The sequence below is a fragment of the Zootoca vivipara genome, chromosome 2 (assembly GCF_965207765.1).
Source record: "Zootoca vivipara chromosome 2, rZooViv2.hap1.1, whole genome shotgun sequence".
NCBI classification, from domain to species: Eukaryota; Metazoa; Chordata; class Lepidosauria; order Squamata; family Lacertidae; genus Zootoca; species Zootoca vivipara.
Genome location: NC_142584.1, coordinates 48,811,807 through 48,826,679, shown reverse-complemented (window position 1 = coordinate 48,826,679; position 14,873 = coordinate 48,811,807). Strand labels below are relative to the sequence as shown.

Below are 14,873 nucleotides of genomic sequence, written 5' to 3'. Positions count from 1 at the left end.
AGCATCTAGAAAAAAGTTGGCTTAAAAAACTTAACATTTGTTTGGTGCCAACTCAAACAAGACTGGGGCTTGATGCTCAGTGAACTTGCACTGTACAAGGAGCTTTCAGGGACAGTCTGGCCAGACCTACAAATTACATAAGCAGCAGCTGCAGAGAGGGGTTTAGGTGAGAGAGGAGTTTGCCCCAAGAAGGAGAGGCTGGTTGCTGAAGTGAGGCCTCTGTGAGAAATATTTTGGGATAGCAGTCAACTCAAGAGAATTTGCACATATTTTTCTTCTTCAGTCACATGAAAGGATTTCAACACATCTAAATCTCACCATTTTTCAAAAGCAGAGGGAAAAAAGTAAGTCAAACTAACGCCTTGTTGTTTTAATGTTTTCAAACACATTTGCAGCAGTCTAGTTCTTCTATTTTCTCATCACTACCTATCAAATTCCTCCTAATCCTTTCCCTTATTGATGTTATTGATGTTAAGAATAACATTTCTAGTAAGAATGTTCTCTCAAGTTTCTTCACCCACCTCTCAATCCCACCATTAAATCTGAGGGGGGAAATTGCCATCCAACACCACTTAATCTCAGGCTACCCAAGTGTCTCAAATACATTTTCTATTGTTCCTTCCGACCCTGCATAATTCTTACAATTGTAGTTTCCTGCATCGCCATTCCTCATTCACTAAGAGAAGAGTATGCGTACGCCTGACACAGAGGCTCGAGTTTCCAGGCCTAGGTTTGGAACCAGAGGCAAGTTCTTTTTTTAACAGCAGTGTTGCTTTGCTACTTAAAAATGCATGCTGTCTCAAAGATATTGGTTACTTCCTCATTTTAAAAAGTCATTGCTCAATGCTCAAATCAAGAATGTAAAAAACAGACTGGACAACTAAGAAAGGAAGTATAGTTCTCAGACAAAAGAAAATGGAGGTCAGAGATGTCAACATTCATCTGAGTCAGCCATCATAATTAGCACCATAGCACACAGGCTTCCGCTTCCTGTTAACCCACACATACACACACAGATGAGGATGAACGGCATAACCCAACCACTTCACGATCTTACAACACCTTTCATTAAAGTATCTCAAAAGTGTTAAGCGAGCATTACCGTAATTAAGCTGAGGAAGCAGCCAGACAAATACGGTTATCCTTACTTGAAAAGTCTGGCATAAGAAGAAGCAAAAGCCAAGTTATTTGCCCAAGGTCTGCCAGTCATATCATTAGGAAAGCAATACAGGAGACAAAGTGAGTAGGAATTAAAGAACCTTTTAATGAGGGTGAAAGAGGAGAGCACAAAATATGGTCTGAACATCAAAAAAAAAAAAAAACCTAAGATCAAGGCCACTGGTCCCATCACCTCCTGGCAAATAGAAGGGGAAGAAATGAAGGCAGTGAGAGATTTTACTTTCCTGGGTTCCATGATCACTGCAGATGGTGACAGCAGTCACGAAATTAAAAGACACCTGCTTCTTGGGAGAAAAGCAATGACAAACCTAGACAGCATCTTAAAAAGCAGAGACATCACCTTGCTGACAAAGGTCCATATAGTTAAAGCTATGGTTTTCCCAGTAGTGATATATGGAAGTGAGAGCTGGACCATAAAGAAGGCTGATCGCACAAGAATTGATGCTTTTGAATTATGGTGCTGGAGGAGACTCTTGAGAGTCCCATGGACTGCAAGAAGATCAAACCTATCCATTCTGAAGGAAATCAGCCCTGAGTGCTCACTGGAAGGACAGATCGTGAAGCTGAGGCTCGAATACTTTGGCCGCCTCATGAGAAGAGAAGACTCCCTGGAAAAGACCCTGATGTTGGGAAAGATTGAGGGCCCAAGGAGAAGGGGACGACAGAGGACGAGATGGTTGGACAGTGTTCTCGAAGCCACCAACATGAGTCTGACCAAACTGTGGGAGGCAGTGGAAGACAGGAGTGCCTGGTGTGCTCTGATCCATGGGGTCACAAAGAGTCGGACACAACTAAACAACAACAACAGGAGACAAATGCCATCATTTCTTTCAAGCCATTAAATTGCATTCCCTCAACTAGAACAATTGACACTCGCTTTAAACCAGCAATTTTCAAACAGTGTTGAAGGAATTCTTTAGTGTTGCAGAAGTGTCTTAGGGGTTCTTCACCCAAGAAATTAGTGCTGCTGGATAAGCCACCCTAAAAAGTTAGCTTGCCTACTATTACTGATCCCCCCCCCAATGTGCAGCAGCATGAGACAGTAGTGTATGTTCTAGGGCATACTCTCCATTTACACAGGTGACACCAGGGAGCAATGTGCCCTAGAATCCTCCAAGAGAGACATGTAATGATTCTTTGGTCTACAAGCCATCATGGAAAGTTTGCAAACTACTACCACAACATACCAGGCTGCATTCACAGGAACCAAAACGGAGATTCATGCAAGAAGAAAAGGCAGCCCACATCCCATGATCTAAAATCATTCTGCCTCATACCCTGTGTTAGTTGTGCAAAAGCACAAGCTCATTGGAGGAGATGGTCTAGGAAGAAGTCTGGCACTGGCCTCCTTCATGAAAACTGCACCATACAGTTCCTGCAATCTCTTCCCCAACACTTTTATTTGTAACACATAACAGGGATTTTATAGCAATGCATCGGTACAGTTATCTTGCCTGATAACTTCTTTTTGCAAAAGCCAAACCTAGCTACTTCATGATCACATGCAACAGTTGCTTCCTAATCTTATCTCATATTTTCTGCACACATTCTCCCCACCCCCACCCTTTGCACAAATCGCTGCATTTTTAAAAATATGCGCAGCAGAGCCGTACCAAGGCTCACTGCGCCCTTTGCAATGAGCTGTATCGGTGCCCCCCCCCAATCCCTTACTCCCTTACACTCTTGGCAAGGAGACGTATTGGTGCCCGCCCACCCCATCCCTTGTGCCCTTGCCAGAGGAGTCTGTGCACCTGCCCAGAGCAGCAGAGGAGAGGCCCGGGGAGTGTGTGGTTGGCCAGGCAGGCTCCAAGCCATTCCTAGCCAGAGTGGGGAGGTGCAATTTTTGTAACCCCCTGGGCGAACCTCAAAAATCTTAACTGTGTAAGTTTGCAGACCTAGATGTTCATTTATTCCATCTCACACAAAAATGAAGTTGCTGCAGAGGAACCTACTATCGCCATGGCTATGGTTACCTACCTGTAACCTACTATCGCCATGCATCCTCAACTGTAACCTAATGACAAACACACCGAAGGAAGTATTTATTTTAAAGATGTGCATGGAATAAACACTAGGTTTTTAAACAGATATGCAAAGACCTGTTGTGCTCTTTGTCCTCATTGCTATGACAATTCTCGACTGAGTTATTTACTTGCAGCCACAGATTTGCACACAATCTGCACCAACTAAACTACTTTGCAATGGACCATTGGCTTTCTCTTTTTAAAAATACAGTGGCTGCTAGGTCACTCATAATTATGTAACTAGCAGCAATAAGGTGCTCCTAGTACCAAAAACAGCCGTGGCTCTATCTCATCTTTTGCCATTCTCACAGCAACCCTGCAAATTTTGCTACAACCCCACTGTGTAGCTATCAATTAGTTGCGGCATACACTCGGCTAATTACTTCATTCCTCCTTGATTGAGGAATGTCTGGAAAGACTCTTCAAGTCACTTCTGCAGAGTATTAATTAGGTCAAAAGGTACGTGGCTATTTTCTCACCAGTTATACCATTACAATAACAGCCAGCAGTTAGGCTACAGAACTGGGTTAACTATGAAATAGGTTATTTGATTTATGGTGCATCAGCAAGATGACGCAGGGTAGGCCGTTAAAAATTACAAGGAGTGCCTACTGATGGCTCTCAACCTGCCACCAATCCTGCCCAGGAAATGCCAAGGGCATTTAACACTTACAGCTCTATTTCCCTAACCACGTGAGTCACTCACTTAGTGGGACAGGGTACCTGTTTGTGAATGTCAGCTTCGCAAAAATCCAAATGTGGAACATTGACCTCATTTCCTTTATCCGTCCCTTGGAGTCAGAGCGCTCATCATCATCCTTGTGGGTTTTTTTTTTTACATGTCAATGGAAAATAATAGCTCTGAAGGAAAAAGTTTCCTTTGGAACATGCTCACAAATATGCTTTTAGAAACCTTTGATCAAAATCTTTCACTTTGATCCTTTCAAAATTTGGGTATTTAATCTCAGCTCTGGGGCAATTAGAAAAAAAACAGGAATATTTAATAAGAGAGAGCTTTCTTTCTACTTGGGATTTGCGGGGGGGGGGGGGGGCTGAATTCCAAAGTGGGTTCACCAGTTTAAACTTGTAAGGAAAAAAGGATAGCTGACCCTCATGGGATCCCTGAGACCCCAGCAGTTGCATTTCTAACTATTTGGAGTTATTATCTGTTGCTGTTTTTTAAAAATAAATAAAAATTAAACAAATGAATAGTTTTTGTTTTTAAAAAACAGCCCTTAGAGCACTTTGAAAAATTGTAGGTAGTTTGATAGTAGGGTTGTGTGCAGATTTAGAAAAGGAAAAACAAATTAATATAGAAATGGGACAGAACAGACACGCAAAAGCAAGGCATACTGAACTTTGACTGATCCGGTCATCCTACTTTCTACCCTCAGAGAACCAGGATTTGGGTTTGGTCAATGTCTGGATAAGAGACCAGTTGGGAACCCTATGCACACCACCCTGCGTTTCCTGGAAGAAAAGTTAGATTTAAGTGTAACAACAAAAGAATAAATTCTTTAACAAAGCCCTATTGAAATATCTGTCAATTTCTACCTCCCCTTAGTAAGGCATACAGACTACCATTTCAGAGATTCATCAGTGGATACCACTTTTGGTAAGGATGCATTAATGTCCCCCAATGTATGTTCATTCCTTTAAACACACCCCAAGCAATCACACATAAAATGGATATGTGAAGTGCCTGCTGTTGCTACTCAGCTTCCTTCCCCCTCAAGCGCCAAAACTTATCTGGGTAGAAGAAGGTGGAGGCACCAAAGGTCTGGGGGTTCCCTGAAGGGGTGAAGTGATGGTCACCATCACTTACTTATCCTGTCCCATATAAATTATAGAAATAATGTTATCTTAAAAGTTACTAATGGAGTTGAAACCCATTCAAGCACATGCACAATGGAGAGAAGGGAAATCATGCCATTGCCATAAGTAAACTTTAATTTTTACTGCAATAAGAAAATGGGGCAAACATAATAATTCTGCAGGTTCAGGTTCAAAAGCATACTATCTCAATATTGTTGGTAGAGCTAAGCCCCATGCTTCCTACAGTGGATGCAGATAATATGTGGCTGTTAAGATCAGTACCAGTGAAGTGGGCAAAAGCAGAATCCAGATCAAATAGCATGGGTTCTAGCAGATCTCAATTCTACTCCAAAAATTCTATGGACCATACCAAAATCTACCAGGTTTTATTTAGTTCTATTTAGAACATTTCTTATCCCATTTTTCAGCTCAAAGGCTCTCAGTGCTGTTAACAAAGAAGCTTTGTTTTGAGAGGTGGTATCCTAGCATCCTTCTTCGAGACTTTTGGCATCCCTGCTGCACATTCACCTGGGGCTGAAACATTTTTCATGCTTGTTCTACTTACACTAAGAAGCCTTATACATCTTCACAATACTTTTGACCTTTCTGCACAAAGCCTGCTGCACTTGTACATTTTTTTTAGCCCTTGTGGGCCAATCCACATTCACAAGAATATCTGGGCACCAGATAATATTAAATGATTGGCGGAGGGCAGACACCAGACCAGGTAAAATTGAGATTCAGCCAATATAATTTCCAAGGAAATCCATTGCTTGGGGCCAGGAAAACAGAATTCCATGTGTGGAGTTTACAAATTACTAGCATTCAACAATCAGTGGCCATTACATGCCTCTGGCTTAAACCTCTGGATCTCGCAATAGCGTAGCTATTCCCACATTACCACACTTCACAACAGTGTTGCTTTGGGGGAATGTCTTCTTTGATTGCGCAATAACAAACACACCAAAGGAGACTCAATATAACAACCAGTACCGGGAAAGCAGGTTGGGTTTCCTCAGTGAACTGCATAATAATTTGAATTATGAACAAGCCTAACTTTTTGAGTAGCGATATGAAAGAAAAATTTGCCCGGGGAAGATTACACAGTTGCAAAAGGCAAAGCAGAAAGCCTGCAGGGTAACAATACTAGGCCAAGTAAGGGACATGACAGATCTCAGTATTTCTAGGGCCTTTCCCAATGCAGGGAAAGTATTCCGATATGCACTACCACCACTACTTATCCTGCCATATAACACTTCAGCAGATGTGTCTGTTATAAGCAGAAATTGCTGGTTCGTTAACCATAGTTAAGAGACAAGAAAAAATTAAGTCTGCACTGGGCAAAAGCATAGCTGCCAAGTTATCCCTTTTTTTAAGGGATTTTCCCTTATGCTGAATAGGCTTCCTCGCGAGAAAAGGGAAAACTTGGCAGCTATGGGCAAAAGAGAATTAATTTATAGGCCATTTTAAGTCAGAAAATGCTTCCTCTCGTCCTGTCAAATTCCTTAACATGGATTATGGTTGACAGTAGGAATAAGAAAGGGATTTTAAGAAGCATGCACAATAAATTTCACTGAACTCATATTCAAGGGCACCATTTCTTTAAGTTATAAAACATTATCATACAAGTCTCTGGTGAAGTGGGCTTTAGTGCTCATTGAAAGGTTATGGCACAATATATGGTGCCACAAGAATCTTTGTTGATTTTATAAAAAATAAAAGCAGAATTGAATAATACTTTTCTTATCTTTTCAGTATCTAGAAATTGACTAATATTCCTAGAACTTTCTGGCAAGATGAATACTGTGGTTTCTAAAGATAAGATCAACCAGAAACAGTGAGGATATGGAAATAAAATCTGAGTAAAAACCAAAAAGGAGTATCGCCTCTGAAACACACTATTATACAAATACAAAATAAAAATAAAATGCAGTGTTTATTTGGAAATCAGAAAAACATACAGTACGGCGCCTTCTTCCTGTATTTATTTCAGCCATAATCAAGCCCCAAATGAGTAGGATCTCTCAGAGGCTTGACATCACAGTTTATCCCTTCAAGTGCCCTCTTGTAGGAAAATTCATCAATGCCTAATAGCCGAAGAATTATGTGTCACGGGAAACAAAGTGAACTCATCATGATAAAGACTGGATGCCAGTGAGTAACATGTTACCCATGATGGATTAATTTATGTTAAATGTTACTGATGGAACCTGATTTTGGTTTTGTAGGAAGAGAACTTGAAGGTGGAAGTCAACAAATTAAAGTTTGGGGAACTAACACGATTTGGGGTTTAGTTTTTGTTTGGGTTAAGGGACCCAGGTGACGCTGTGGTTAAACCACTGAGCCTAGGGCTTGCTGATCAGAAGGTCGGCGGTTCGAATCCCTGTGACGGGGTGAGCTCCCGTTGCTTGGTCCCAGCTCCTGCCAACCTAGCAGTTCGAAAGCACGTCAAAATGCAAGTACTGTAGATAAATAGGAACCGCTACAGCGGGAAGGTAAACGACGTTTCCATGTGCTGCTCTGGTTTGCCAGAAGCGGCTTTGTCATGCTGGCCACATGACCTGGAAGCTATACGCCGGCTCCCTCGGCCAATAATGCGAGATGAGCGTGCAACCCCAGAGTCGGTCACGACTGGACCTAATGGTCAGGGGTCCCTTTACCTTTACCTTTTTTTGTTTGGGTTAAAAATACATATATTTTAAATAATTTATTTCAATATGTATGTTACTGCAGAACAGCCACATTTGGCAGTATTCTATAACCCATGATCAACATCAAAACTATATGCCCAATTCCCGGCCCCCAGAAATACTGAAGAAGGACCTAAGAGGACAGATGTGCTCTTCTGCTTTCAGCCTATCTATCCTTGTCAACCAGAATATATTATTCCAGTGTTTCTCTCGGTTTTTCAACATGATTGATTGATAATTCAGTTTCAATAAGCCTGTACTGTCCCCAGATATGTAGATCCTCAAAATATATCCAACAAGACTGAGGTCATCTGTTAAGTAAAATAATCTACATTGAATTAACTGTCAAGCCCTGCTTCAGAATACCAATATCCAGCACTTCTGATTCAACTTCAGGTCTGATGTTTTCCTCCCTCCTTCTGAATTTCAGAAAATACCACACACCCCTCCAGAGAGATGATAAGTTTGTGTCAGCAACACACATCTTTATCAGACAATGGGTTTGCCTAATCCAGGAGTTGGCAACCGTTTTGAACCAGTAGGCATCTGCTGAATTTTGAGAAAGTACTGTGGGCAGCAGTCACAAAATGGCTGCCATGAGGGCATGGCATAACACAAAATTAGGGAGTACAGTGCTATCTTGGTTTAAGAACAGCTTAGTTTATGAACAACTTTGATTAAGAACGATACAAAACCAGAAGTAGGTGTTTTGGTTTGTGAACTTTGCCTTGGAAGCAGAACATGTTCTGCTTCCTGTTGAGTGTGTTCCATTTGTAAATTGAGTCCCCCGCTGCTATGGGAAAGCACGCCTTGGTTTAAGAATGCTTTGGTTTAAGAACGGACGTCTGGAATGGATTAAGTTCGTAAACCAAGGTACCACTGTACATAAGAAAAGCCTGCTAGATAAGGTCAATGGCCCATCTAGTCCAGCATCCTGCCCTCACAGTGACCGGACAGATGCCTGTGGAAAACCAGCAACTGAGATTCAAGCACAAGAGCACTCTCCTCTTCTGTGGTTTCCAGCAACTGGTACCATCATTTCAGCTTATCCATTCCCTAGATAACCTCAGGCTTACCATGTCAGGTAAGTACTGCTTGTCCCCAATCAGCAAAAATCTGCCTGGATATCATTTTTGCAGCCCGATTCTTGGACGTATGGCAGCCCTACCTTAACACAGTTTTAGATACAGGTAGGTAGCCGTGTTGGTCTGAGTCAAAACAAAATTTTAAAATTCCTTCAGTAGCACCTTAAAGACCAACTAAGTTTTTATTTTGGTATGCTTTCATGTGCATGCACACTTCTTCAGATACACTGAAACAGAAGTAACCAGACCCTTATGTATATTCAGAGGGTGGGGGGGTGATGGGAATGGGTGATGGGCTGATAGGAGTGGTAAACCTGTTGATGACTGTTAACCTGTTGATGACAGTTTTAGAGATAACAGAACTCCAAACTAAATTATTATTTAACCAACCACTTTTTTTGAACATGAGGGAAATTGCCAACAACAATAGTTTGTACTTACATTTCAGTGGCTATGAATCCAGTAAGCTCAGACAGGAAGAGAAACAATATGAAGAAACAGCAGCAGACAGAAACTGGAAAAGACACATATGGAGACATGTTAGTTAATTGTATTGTATTGTATTGTATTGTATTGTATTGTATTGTATTGTATTGTATTGTATTGTATTGTACAGTCGTACCTCGGGTTGCGAACACCTCGGGTTACGAACAACCCGGGTTACGAACTTCGCAAACCCGGAAGTATTTTCGCCATGCGTGCGTGCGCAAAGCGGCGGTTCGGGCCCTTTTCGGATTACGAACTTTTCGGGTTACGAACTGTGACCCGGAACGGATCGCGTTCGTAACCCGAGGTACCACTGTATTGTATTGTATATTAGTTGTACCCTCCCCATCTGACTGGGTTGACCCAGCCACACTGGATGGCTAATTTAAGTTAACTTAAACACCCCAGACAGTATTTGACAGTATTTAAGCACACACATGTATATGCACACCTGAACTCCAAAATTACCCTTCTATCTATCTATCTATCTATCTATCTATCTATCTATCTATCTATCTATCTATCTATCTATCATCTATCTATTAATTTATATCACACCTTTCCTCCAAAGCTTGAGGTGGTTTACATGGGTTCTCTTCTTCCCCATTTTAAATTATCACAACAACCCTGTGAGTTAGGCTAGGCTGAAAGATAGCAATTTAGACCAAAACGTCATGGTGAGGATTATGGCTGAACAGGATATCCTGCCTTACAGATCATCCACTATACTCACTGTGTGATATCCGACTAAGTCAGTGATGGCGAACCTATGACACGCGTGTCAGACGTGACACGCAGAGTCCTCACTGCTGGCACGCGCCCCATCAGCCCATTCGTGCTGTTGTTGTTGTCCCCCCCCCCATTTGTTCTCCCGCTCCTCCTACAGCTTGTCTCCGCTAGAGCTTGTCTCCACTGTTAAAACCCGGATCCTTTGTTGTTGATGTTGCTGGTAGCCAGATTGGTTTTTTAAACCCTTTCTGTGCTGTTTTTTTTTTCTGGTGCTTTGGCAGATTATGATTGGGTGTAACAGCATTCATTTTTAACCCATTCTGTGCTGGGTTTTTTGGCGCTTTGGCAGACTATGTCGCTGCTGCATGTTAGTTCCAGTGAAGGTATTATTTGTCATTTATTTCTGTTCTCTTCTCCCCCCCCCAAAAGCGCAGCAGCTTTGGGGCATCCCACCCAAAAAAGCAAAGCAACTTTTGCACTCCCCCAAAACCTCCAAAACTTTGATCAGCAGCTCCCCCCAAAAAGCTTAACAACTCTGGGCACTTTGTGATAAAAAGGGTTTTTTTGGTTTGGTTTGGTTAAATAATTAGTTTTGGGTTTATTAAATACAGTTATATATTAAAATTATACATTTTTGTTATTTAAACTATAAATATCGTGAAATTGTGGTTTTTTTTTCTCGAAGTGACACACCACCCGAGTTATGCTTGGTTTTTTGGCGAATTTTGACACACCAATCTCAAAAGGTTGCCCATCACTGGACTAAGTCATACTCAGGCCATTGATTTCAACAGGTCTGCTTTGAGGATGGCTAACATTGGATATCATCCACAGGCTTCATTATTATTTCTTTTGCCTTCATCTCTCCCTCTAATGCAGGCATCCCCAAACTGTGGCCCTCCAGATGTTTTGGCCTACAACTCCCATAAGGTAAAGGGACCCCTGACCATTTGGTCCAGTCGTGACCGACTCTGGGGTTGCGGCGCTCATCTCACATTATTGGCTGAGGGAGCCAGCGTACAGCTTCCAGGTCATGTGGCCAGCATGACAAAGCCACTTCTGGCAAACCAGAGCAGCGCATGGAAACGCCGTTTACCTTCCCGCTTGGACCGATACTTATTTATCTACTTGCACTTTGATGTGCTTTCGAACTGCTGAGTTGGCAGGAGCTGGGACCGAGCAATGGGAGCTCACCCCGTCGCGGGGATTTGAACTGCCGACCTTCTGATTGGCAAGCCTTAGGCTCAGTGGTTTAACCCACAGCGCCACCCGCGTCCCTATAACTCCCATGATCCCTAGCTAACAAGACCAGTGGTCAGGGAAGATGGGAATTGTAGTCCAAAACATCTGGAGGGCCGAAGTTTGGGGATGCCTGCTCTAATGCTTCAACTCAGAGAAAAGGGGCAACTTAGCAAATTCTTACTGGTGGTGTTTCTGCATTAACACAGGATAAACCACATATTGCCTACATGTTCTCTTCAATGAAGGCAAGTCTGCATGCATTATTGTTCTCATTAGATGCTTCCTAATGAAACCAACAAAACAAAAACTTTTCGTCGTTGTTGTAGCTCTGCTACTCTATTTTATGGTATCATAATTTTTTAAAAAATGTTTTTGATGCTTTTTGTTGCTGCTTCTGTCTAGAACCACCTGCTGTTACTACCTGCTGGAGTCCTTAGAAGAGCAGCAGAGAAACACTGAAAATGGAACTAAATGAGAGAGAAACAGTTTACAGTGGTGCCTCGCTAGACGAATTTAATTCGTTCCACGGGTCTTTTCTTATAACGAAAAAATTTGTCTAACGAGTCCCATAGGAATGCATTGAATTTTTTTCGAATTGTTTTTTTGCCCATAGGAACGCATTAATTGAATTTCAATGCATTCCTATGGGAAACCGCGATTCACTAGACGAATTTTCGTTCGTCTAGCGAGGCAACCTCCGCTCGAAAAATCCATTCGTTAAGCGGAAATTTCGTTAAGCAGGGCATTCGTTAAGCGAGGCACCACTGTATCTTCCCCTCAGCAGCCCGACACAGAGAAGGCGCAATATGATTTTAAAAACTCAAGACACGCCTACTGTCCAGATAGTCAGTCTGCCAGGCACCATCCCTGATTAACAATAGTTTATTGGCTGGCTGTTGAGCTGCCATGCACCCAAAGGAATGCCCAGTGAAGGAATGCCCAGGGAAGAAAAGGACAATAAAAATAACTACCATAGTTGCCTTGTCCCTGGCTGAGAAAAAAAATGGGTCAAGCAGCCCTCCTCAGCCAAGAAGCTTTACTTCACCTATTGTCTCTGCCAGCAACTGCTGTTCCATTAGGATAATTTATCTCTTCACATTTTTTTAGTTGAGAATCTGTACATCACACCTTCATCCAAACAATTTCAGGATGGCTTGCAATCCCATGTTTCTCAATTTGATCCTTTACATGGTTTTGGAGTATTTTATGGATTGTGACTTGCCAATATTTTTATTGATTATAGTTTGGTAATTCTTTATTGTAATTGTTAAGTTTAAACTGTTTAATTATTATTTGCTGATATTTAATTTTATTCTTTACTATTATATTCTAATGCATTATTGACTACTGCTTTATTTGATATGTTGTTTATTTGAAAGTTATTTGAAAGTTGCTATTAGATGTGAAATCTTTGCTGTCTGTTTTGTTGTTTCTTCAACTTGTAAACAACCTTGTGTATGGTAATATAGAAAGGCGGCAAACAAATTAAAAGTGAAATGAAAATTGAAATAATAAAAACAAACATACTACAATCCAAAATTAAAGCATGTAAAAAACACTAGGGCATATTACAGGAACCACCATGCATTTAAAATACATCAAACACCAACATACTGCAGTTGTTAAATGGCCAGGGAAAATAAAATGGGGTTCGCCTGGCACCTAGATCAGGGGTCAGCAAACTTTTTCAGCAGGGAGCTGGTCCACTGTCCCTCAGACCTTGTGGGCGGCCGGACTATATTTTGGGGGGAAATATGAACGAATTCCTATGCCCCACAAATAACCCAGAGATGCATTTTAAATAAAAGGACACATTCTACACATGTAAAAACATGCTGATTCCCAGACAGTCTGCGGGCCAGTTTTAGAAGGCGATTGGGCCGCATCCGGCCCCCGGGCCTTAGTTTGGGAACCCTGACCTAGATGGTAACAAATAAGGTATCAAGTGATCTGCTTTGGTGGAGTTCTAGCAACAGGGCACCCCAGTCAAGAATGCCCTCTCCCTTGTCACCAGTCACCTCACCATCAGTGGCAGGGACATTAAAGGTGCAGAGAGCCTCAGAAGATTGCTTGTATCGCTAAAAAGTTGATATGGAAGTAGGCGTCTTATTAGGTACTAGAGTCCCAAGACATATAAGTTAATATCAGCACATTGAAACCAGTGCCAGTGAAACTTTTTCAAAACTGGCAAGATATGTCCTCTGAATATATGCACACATCAGCAGTGGGTCAGACAGAAAGAAGTCACCATGTTTATAAATTACAAGGCAGTAGTGAAATTAACCAGACTTACCTTCCCTGTAACTCTTATTACCATTTATTAAACTCATTAGGTCATTAGTCATTAGGTCACGACTGGACCTAATGGTCAGGGGCCCCTTTACCTTTAATGGGACTCCTGACCATTAGGTCCAGTCGCAGACGATTCTGGGGTTGCGGCGCTCATCTGGCTTTACTGGCCGAGGGAGCTGGCGTACAGCTTCCGGGTCATGTGGCCAGCATGACTAAGCTGCTTCTGGCGAACCAGAACAGCACACGTAAACAGCGTTTACCTTCCCGCTGTAGCGGTACCTATTTATCTACTTGCACTTTGACGTGCTTTCGAACTGCTAGGTTGGCAGGAGCAGGGACCGAACAACGGGAGCTCACCTCATCGTGGGGATTCGAACCGCCGACCTTCTGATCGGCAAGCTCTAGGCTCTGTGGTTTAGACCACAGCGCCACCCGTGTCCCACTCCTACCACACAACATATTAAAAGGAAAGAGGGGGCAGTGAAGGTCACTAATGGGGCAGGAGTTATCAGGCTATGCAAGAAAGTTGGGGTTGCATATCACTGAGCAGGACAAGTAGTCAAGTCACCAGCCTCTGCTCTCTAGGAGAGACAATTGCACTAGTAGGAAGAGAGAGAATTGCCACTGCAGCTGTGGTGGGTTTCTTTCTGTGACAGCACAGAAGGGAGAACACAGGAATGCAGCAGTTTGTGAGGAGCTGTCTAGTTCCTCAGTGGCACCCAAGAGACCAAATGGTATCAATAGCAGGCAAAAAAGTATAGCGTGAAAGCACATTTATACTAATCAATAGTTTATTTTCTTACTAAGTTGGCTTGCTTAGAACACATGTACACCTTTGCACTTCCCTTGACAAGATATTGTGCCTCATATGTGCTATTTTTGTCATAAAATGGCGTGCTGAACACCCATGGTGATTTCTGGGACTGTTGCATATACCACAGTTCACCACAAGCTAGACATCACGCAGGTCACCACAACTCTGATTAAATCGTATCGCTTTCAAATTTTAATTTAATAAAATCTCTGCTGAGGAAGAAACCAGAATTCTCTGGTTTTTGGACAGGTTTTGAAATATTATTAGATATCCCTGCCAAAAAGCACGTTCTTCAAAAGCAGTCTCTAAAAAGCAATAACCTGCCCTGAGGGAGGGAAGCTGCAAGCGCTAAGGGTGTAACTAAAAGGGGCAGGGTTGGTATTTACTGATGAATTAAAGCAAACATTCTCTACATTCTGACTCCATGCTGAATCACCATGGAAAAAGCAGGCAAGAAATGCCACAAAACGATAGTATTGGGAGGAGGGCTTAAGGAGAGGGTGACCCTATTTATTTG

The 14,873-nt window shown here is 42.2% G+C and overlaps 1 protein-coding gene and 1 long non-coding RNA gene across 3 annotated transcripts in view; one reads left to right on the top strand and one right to left on the bottom strand.

Moving 5' to 3' along the window:
• The window catches only part of ERGIC1 (endoplasmic reticulum-golgi intermediate compartment 1), a 77,930-nt gene that overhangs the window by 28,851 nt on the left and 34,206 nt on the right, over positions 1-14,873 (bottom strand). The window contains exons 2-3 of one of the 2 annotated variants that reach the window (XM_088661841.1): positions 9,235-9,307; positions 4,562-4,673 (exon numbers count right to left, since the gene is read on the bottom strand). In XM_088661841.1, coding sequence (XP_088517967.1) covers positions 4,562-4,579 — 18 coding nt within the window. In that variant the 5' untranslated portion in view covers positions 4,580-4,673; positions 9,235-9,307. The remainder of the gene's footprint in view (positions 1-4,561; positions 4,674-9,234; positions 9,308-14,873) is intronic. The other variant, XM_035105300.3, reaches the window with a different exon arrangement.
• Positions 185-12,756, top strand: LOC148686841 (uncharacterized). The gene is made up of 4 exons (XR_015948102.1): positions 185-344; positions 7,012-7,172; positions 8,139-9,332; positions 11,653-12,756. It is a non-coding gene; the product is annotated as an uncharacterized LOC148686841 (long non-coding RNA).